Source organism: Gopherus evgoodei, chromosome 20 (genome assembly GCF_007399415.2).
Source record: "Gopherus evgoodei ecotype Sinaloan lineage chromosome 20, rGopEvg1_v1.p, whole genome shotgun sequence".
In the NCBI taxonomy this organism is placed as follows: Eukaryota; Metazoa; Chordata; order Testudines; family Testudinidae; genus Gopherus; species Gopherus evgoodei.
Genome location: NC_044341.1, coordinates 10,349,462 through 10,357,761, shown reverse-complemented (window position 1 = coordinate 10,357,761; position 8,300 = coordinate 10,349,462). Strand labels below are relative to the sequence as shown.

General features: G+C 44.7%; 1 protein-coding gene across 1 annotated transcript; it reads left to right on the top strand.

Annotated features, from left to right (window-relative positions):
- Nucleotides 1–241: 241 nt before the first annotated feature.
- Nucleotides 242–5,700, top strand: NR0B2 (nuclear receptor subfamily 0 group B member 2). The gene is made up of 2 exons (XM_030538839.1): nucleotides 242–2,668; nucleotides 3,979–5,700. Exons 1-2 carry the CDS (start codon nucleotides 2,125–2,127, stop codon nucleotides 4,257–4,259), a joined length of 825 nt encoding a protein of 274 aa, XP_030394699.1. The 5' UTR covers nucleotides 242–2,124; the 3' UTR covers nucleotides 4,260–5,700.
- Nucleotides 5,701–8,300: the final 2,600 nt, after the last annotated feature.

Genomic DNA, 8,300 nt, shown 5'->3' with positions numbered 1-8,300 from the left:
CTCAGTCCAGCTTGTCTGGGTGGCAAGATAGACTGGAATGCCGAAGGGGAATGTCTGGGACTCCATGGTAAGACTTGTATCAGAGGGGTAACTGTGTTAGTCTGGATCTGTAAAAGCAGCAGAGAGTCCTGTGGCACCTTATAGACTAATAGATGTATTGGAGCGTGAGCTTTCGTGGGTGAATCCCCACTTCGTTGGATGCATGGTAAGACTGTTATAGTGCTTCAGGAGTTCACATTTGTTACTGATTTGGTGATATTTAATTATAGAACATACAGCCGGTTTAGGGTGTTTGTCTGCCTTTTGACAGTCTGCCCTGGGGTTGGCACACACGGTCGTGAAGCACTCCAGACAGCCTGACACTTTCCCTCTGATCCTGCTGCTAGAGGTAGAGCGTTACAGAGCTTGCCTGGGATGCAGGACTGAAAGAGCAGTAAATTTTCCTTTCTTTTGCTAAATGCTCATTTTGGTCACAGAGCATCTTATTAAGCAGGTTTGCAGCCCCTTTTGCAAGGATATGCCATCTTAAATGGCTTTCTCTTCAGTTCTGCCTAATCTGATCATAATGGCTCATATGTAACCCAGACCTTCCTCTAGCTCTCTTATCCTGGTTTTATTTCCACAGTGAGATATGCGGGTTCTGGCACTGATCATGTAGCAAGACATATGGGGACAGAAGTGCTGATCTTATTTTATTCTAATTTCATGCAGAGAGTAAATCAGTGAGAGCTCAAATTAACCCTTTACTACTTACAATGCTGGTCTGGTGGACATATGCCCGTGACTCAACCTGTCTAAATGAACCTATTAACATTATGAAAATTACACCGTTTACCACTGGGAGACGAGTGCCAGCGGTCATTATTTTCCTAAGACTTTTCATAGTTTGGTGATCTTCACTGGGCACCTCTAGTGAGAAAAAGTTCCACTCTGCCCTGCAATGGGTAAACGGGTGTCTCCTCCCTTGTAAACATGTCGCCTGCCTCTTTCTTCACTCCATTAGGTCCCCCTCTGTATTCCCACCTAGCTTTCTCAGCTTCGTCCCTCCCACTCACTAAGGCAAGGAACTAGATAGCATGGCTCTTCCTTCCTTCATGTTCTTTAGGATTGTGCTCCAGGATCCTGAATGGGGTAGGGGTTTCAACTAAGTGACTTCTTCCTGCTCTAGAAATTCCTCTGAGTCATGGCACTCCTTGAAATTTGAAAACATTTCTAATTGGGTTAGCCACAGGTTAGCTACATGGATATAACACATCCATGAATCTAATCTGTGTCTAACGCAATTTCTGTCTATAAACTGATGAAATCTCCTGGAAAATCAAGACAGAAAGTAAAAAGACCCTCATACTCCTCCCAGTATTCCCCACCTCCTTGAAACACACAAGATACCTGAGGCCTCAGCCTTCCTCTAAGTACTAGAGATGCCCTTTGTAGTTTGCTGGGTTTCTTTTCTTTATCTGCAACAACAGCAGCCTGTTGTCAACAAGGTTAAACAAACAACCTGCTGATAAAATGACTTCCAGGTTGCTCTTTCCAAGGCCAGAGTTTACAGGCTGTTTTGCTACTGGTCTCTTGCTCCAGACAAAGGGGGTGTGTGTGTGTGTGTGTGTGTGTGAACTCTTTGGCAATGACACCTGTCATATAGCATTGCCTGATTACACACCTGGGTCCTTGGTGCCATGGTACGGGCTAGGTTAATGACTTTATTTATACTGTTTGGGTAATCCAGATAAGAAGGCCACTCAATCTGCCATCCCGATCCTGTCCCATCCTCCTGGCACTTTCATTGAGAAAACGCTTATCGGCACCACGTGGAGGCCCCACTTCCCTAGCCAATCAGTCCAGGGTCGAGTTGTTTTTCAATGAAGCTGCTCAGTCAAAGAGAGGTCAAGGCTGCTAAGGGGGTGTTTCACTCATCACATAGCCTTATAAATAGAGCCAGGAATAACAGCCAAGGAGGTGAGAGGGGCTACTGAGCTGGGAGAAGCAGGCCGCAGTCAGAGAGCTTTGACTGATACAGCAGCATTTGCAAGGGACCAGGCGTGCTCACAGATCCATCCGGCCAGGTGCACTAGGGTTTCATCCTCCTTGGGACCTGACGGGATCTGCTTGCCAGGCTTAGCAATGACCACATGCAGCATGGACCTGGACTATGAAAGGTGCCAGTGCCACAGTGAGGAGAATCGGAACGCCATACTCTATACCCTCCTGAGCCAGAACCTGAACCACAAATGGGGCAGCCATAGTCCATCCCAGCAGCGCTGCCTGTGCCAGAGGCGTCGCACCGTCTGCCTCCAAACACCTCAGGTCACCTGCCAGGCAGCCTCTGATGTCCTTGTGAAAACGGTCAGCTTCATGAAGAACCTGCCCTCCTTCCAGCTGCTGCCCTGGGGAGACCAGCTTCTGCTTCTGAACAGCTGCTGGGCTCCCCTCTTCATTCTGGGGCTGGTTCAGGAGATGGTGACATTCGAGGTGATGGAAACCCCAGCCCCTAGCATGCTCAAGAGGATTCTCCTTGATGGCCAGAGTAAGAGACGGGAACCTGAGAGGACACAGCCCACCCTAGCCGGGGTGCAGCGGCTCCAGTGCTGCCTGAACACATTCTGGAGCCTGGACCTGAGCCCTAAGGAGTATGCTTATCTGAAAGGAGCCGTTCTCTTTAACCCTGGTGAGTGCCTTATCCTCACACACCTTTCCGTCGGCAGGGAGAGAAGGCATGGCACGCAATAGCATCTAGCAATGAATATCTATTTGTCTGTCCATCCATCCAGGGAGCTCAAATCACTTTATAAGGTGGAAGGAATATCTCCATTTTACAGAAAGGTAAACTGAGACCCAGCATTTTAGGGGCTAATTTTCAGAGGTGCTGAGCCTCTCCAGCTCCCATTGACTTCTGGAATTCAGGTTGTAAGTGACTTTCTCCACTCAGTCACCTGCTTTAACTTATAACCCTTGGAGCCAACTATGCTGATCGGGATGGCTCATTAGATGTGCAGTCTCTCAAATCTTAACAGGTTTGATTCAATTCTTCATCTTTCTGAGGCAGATAAACTGAGTCCTATGTATTTTACTGTGGGTGAAGAGGGAAGGGAATTTTTAAAATAAGACTTTAAAATGGAATTCTTGCATATCCTTCAGGGACAATATGCTAGAGCTGAGGTTTGCCCTGGCTTCACTGATCAATATTTTGCCTCCCTTGTTGTGTTACACACTATTAACGAACTGGTGCTCTCCACCCCACAAATGTCTGTATTTCAGTGCTGCTGCATGTATGAGTTAGTGACCTCAAAGTTGCAATATTCCAACAAAAAAAATTCAAAAACAGACTCCAACGAGAAATTGCAGAATTGGAATTAATTTGCAAACTGGACACCATTGAATTAGGCTTGAATAAAGACTGGGAGTGGATGGGTCATTACACAAAGTAAAAACTATTTCCCCATGCTGTTTTTCCCCCTACTGTTACTCACACTTCTTGTCAACTGTTGGAAATGGGCCATCCTGATTATCACTACGAAAAGCTTTTTTCCTCCTGCTGATAATAGCCCACCTTAATTGATTAGTATCCTTATAGCTGGTATAGCAACACCCATTTTTTCATGTTCTCTGTGTATATATATCTTCCTACTGTATTTTCCACTGCATGCATTCGATGAAGTGGGTTTTAGCCCACGAAAGCGTATGGTCAAATAAATTTGTTAGTCTCGAAGGTGCCACAAGTACTCGTCATTCTTTCTGAAGTACTTTAGGATCCCTTGGTGCTATGGAAGGCATGTATACATGCTAAGGAGGCATTTGTATTCCTCTGCCTGTGCCTGTGTACGGGCAGTAGAAAGAAATCAGATTTGATTGTGAATCACTAGCAATAGTGCCTAACAAGCCTTCAGCAGAGGCACATGCATGGTAAGAAACTGGGATTTAGCTTGGGAAGCAGAGCCTAACTTTCATTTGTATTTCCTGTTGTTTCTGTTTTCATAGATGTTCCAGGTCTGAGGGCCTCTTTGTACATCGAGAGCCTCCAACGGGAAGCACAGAGAGCGCTCCGAGAAGTCCTAGTGCCCCTCCACCCAGAGGACCAGGGCCGCTTTGCCCGCATCTTGCTGATTGCCTCCACCTTAAGGTCCATTCCTCCTGCACTTATCACAGACCTCTTCTTTCGACCAATCATTGGCAATGCAGACATTATTGAGGTGATCACTGAAATGCTGTATGAAATAACCTGCAGGCAACTTACTCTTTCATCACACACAGCTTCCTGAGAGCTCAGATTCAGCGGCCACTCTCACATGCACCTTCTGAGCATTGAGCTGAGTTTCAAGGGACAGTAACGTTAATCTGGGAATGGGGATTTAGTGGGAAAGATACTGTGGACTTGCAGACACCTGGATTTGTGTTTGTATTTCACTTGGGCTCAGGCAACAGCTTCAGCATTGAAAATCTCAGCTAAGGCACAAAACATTTAAGGATGTAACTCTTATTTAGCATTTGTTTACAGCAGACATCAGCCCCTGTACATACTGAACTCATAAAGCCAAGTCGTTTCTGAAGTATGTGTGATGTTACTATTTCACTGCACAGCAACATGAAAAAAGCACGGCCAATGTCCTTAAAACATTCCATACAAAATAATCCTCTGGGGTGACATTTTCCCTGGGAAATATTCAGGTCAGAGAGGCACTTATCTGAGAGAGAAGGGGATTGAATCCAGGGCTTTGAACCAAATGAAGTCTTACCGTTTTTAAGAATAAAATTGCCATAGAAAGCCTTTGTTACATGCACACAACCTGATTTTTAGATGTGCTCAGCACTCACTCTGCCTGCCATTTTCAATGGACTGAGTGAGGACTCAGCACCTCTGAAAACAGGGCTGCAATACACAATGCAGTGGATTAGAGCATGGTCCAAATTTTGTGATTCAGGGTCAAATCTCAGCCCCACTGAAGTCTATGGGAGTTCTGCCACTGATTTCATTGAGGCCAGGATTTCACCTTCTCGGTCGATCCATACATAAGGGCCTAATTCCGGAAACTCTAATCAAGCTGAACAGTACTGAGAGTGAATGGAATCGCTCACATGAGTGCTACCAAGTATTGTGGAATCAGGCCCTTTATATAGTACCTGTGCATGTGTATTGTGTGTCTGGTGCCTTGGAATCTTAAGAGAAGTAGCCATAAAACATCTATCCCTGTTTCAAACACGGACAGGGCAAAGGCCAGACAGTCTTAACGCTAAAAGAGTTCAGAGAGCCAGATTTTGCCACCGTTACTGAAATTGAGTAGTCATGTGGAAGAAAATGGGACTACTCTGATTAATGTTCCACTGAATGTTTGTACCACTAGTGTTAGGGTGGCAGAAGCTAATACCCCTTATTAATGTATGAGCTCAAGTGACTAAGAGCTTCATTTTAGCTAAATGTTATGAAAGTGTTTGCAGTGATATTAAAAACAGGTAGGGCTGGTGATCTTAAGTCCATTTGTGTAACAGTGAGCGATATTACCTAGATAGTACATGCTAAGCGAAGGAGCTGTAGTGGTTACACAGACCTGCAGATTCTGCAGCTGAGCGTCTGCTTCCTAGACTACTGACTGGTTGCTCCCTCTCCCCCACGCTAGGTTCTGATCTACACAAAGAAAACAGCTTTTGCACAGAGTTCAGAGGTCAGTATTTTGTGAGTGAATGCTAGTCTGTGATTTGTTTATAAAATGCAGTAAATTATTTTTTTTAAATAAAATGTATTACATTTTGGAAAATGGTGGTTCTGTTTTGGAAAGGGTCTACATTGGTACATGTTGCATTTTACAGAAACTTAGAAAAGCCAGCCTGCCACAGGTTTGAGAACCCAAAGATGATTTGAATGAGATGAGGCACAGTCTCCAGAAAATCCCCTCAAAAATGCATCCTATCTTGACAGCATTTGTCATCTTAAACTGCAAAACAAAATTAATGTTGTATATAAACATTGCTGAGGAAATGTGTCTGCTTAATAGCCATGGAGACTGAACAGGAAAATCACAGACAGCAGAATTGCAACATTCCCCTACGGCGCTTCCCTTCGCCAATCCTACCTCAATCCCACCCTGAAGGCATTGGGCCAGATTCAGAAGTGATGTGTAAACGAGACTCCCTGACTCTCACTGAGAGTGTCTACATTAGAAATGCTATAGTGATGCAGCTGCAATACTGGACTCCCTTAGGCCTGGTCTACACTTAAAACTTAGGTCGACCTAGTTACGTTGCACAGGATTTGAAAAACTTTGTGCCCTAAATAGCATAGTTAGCTGCGCCTACATCAGGGTAAGGTCTACCTATGTTGATAGAAGGATTCTTCTCGACCTAGCTACTGCCTCTTGGAAAGATGGATTACCTACATTGACTGAAAAACCCTTCCCCTCTATGTAGGAAGCATCTATGCTGCGGTGCTACAGACACACTGCTCCAGTGCCCTAGCTGTGCTAATGTAGTATAGACATGGCCTGTATACCCTATATACTTTGGGCCAGATTCAGAAGTGATGTGGAAGAGTTGGGTGTAAGTGGGTATTAGTCTCAGGGAGCCTTAGTTGGTGTAACATAATGTGGGTAGGTCTAGAAAAAGGTGTTTGTTGCAACAGACACACCTCAAAATTTAGCCCCTAGGCACTAGCGGTGAAATTAAAGTTCAGGCTCCATGTCCATTCTGTCTTTGGCCTCTCTGCTGAGCTTGCCAATTAACTGGGCCAATTTGTGCCAGTTGTGCTGGTGGCTTAGTGTGGCCACGTTCCACGGGGAACTGAGCTGAGACCCATTAAGTGATTTCACACAGTCCACGCCAGTGGTCAGATGGTTGTTTTATTATTTTATTGAGCATGTAAGGAAGTGATGAATGCTTGAGTTATAGCATAGGTCAGTGTTTTTCAAGCTTTTTTTCATTTGCAGACCCCTAAAAATTTTCAAAAGAGGTGCAGACCACTTTGGAAACTGTAGACATAGTCTGCAGACGCCCAGGGGTCTGTACCACAGGTGGAAAGCCACCTTTTGATGGACCCCTTAGACATTGTCTGCAGACCCCTGAGAGTCCGCAGACCACAGGTTGAAAACCACTGGCCTAGGACATAATAAACAATGTCATTACCACTGTCAAGGTTCCTCCCCCACTATGAACTTTAGGGTACAGATGTGGGGACCTGCATAAACACTTCTAAGCTTAACTACCAGCTTAGATCTGGTTTTGCTGCCACCATCCAGATTCCTCAGTGTCTGGAACACCCCGTTTCCCCCCAAAACCTTCCCCTCCCTGGGTAGCCTTGACAGACTTTTTCACCAAGTTCCTGGTGAACACCAATCCAACCCCTTGGATCTTAACACAAGGAGAATTTAACCATCCCCCCTCCTTTCCCCCACCAATTCCTAGTGAGTGCAGATCCAATCCCCTTGGATCTTAAAACAAGGAAAAATCAATCAGGTTCTTAAAAAGAAAGCTTTTAATTAAAGAAAGAAAGGTAAAAATTATCTCTGTAAAATCAGGATGGAAAATACTTTACAGAGTAATCAGATTCATATAGCCCAGAGGAACCCCCTCTAACCTTAGGTTCAAAGTTACAGCAAACAGAGGTAAAATCCTCTCAAACAAAAATAAAACTAACATGCCTTGCCTGGCTGTTACTTACAAGTTTGAAACATGAGAGACTGGTTCAGAAAGATTTGGAGAGCCTGGATTGACGTCTGGTCCCTCTTAGTCCCAAGAGCAAACAACCCGCAAAACGAAGAGCACAAACAAAAGACTTTCCCCCACCAAGATTTGAAAGTATCTTGTCCCCTTATTGGTCCTCTGGTCAGGTGTCAGCTAGGCTAGGTGAACTTCTTAACCCTTTACAGGTAAAAGAGGCATTAACCCTTAACTATCTGTTTATGACAACCACAGAGACACCTGCTAATATAAGCCCATTTTGTCAAAGGTTTAAAAAAGCATCAGCACCCTCTGCTGTGTGTTCACAACAGGGGTTGCCACAAGGCTCTGCTTGTAGCTTCTGGGTTACTCCTTGTTTTGTCTGGTCATTTTTTCTTTACTAGCAGCTCCCTGTACTGCCAACCTCAAACTTTCAAAAAAAAAATTAGTCATGACCCCAAAATCATGAGATCAGCTTAAATACAAGATTTTAAAATAATCCATTTGGGTTCTTTTTATCTGTTGTGTTTTTAAGCTTTAGGTTGCACCAAGGTCACGTTGTCAAGCTTTTTTCTGCAACCACAAGGGCTAGTTCCTTTGTTTTTTGTTTCAAGAAAGCTGATAGCCTCACGTGAGTCCAGGAGCTGGGGCTTTAA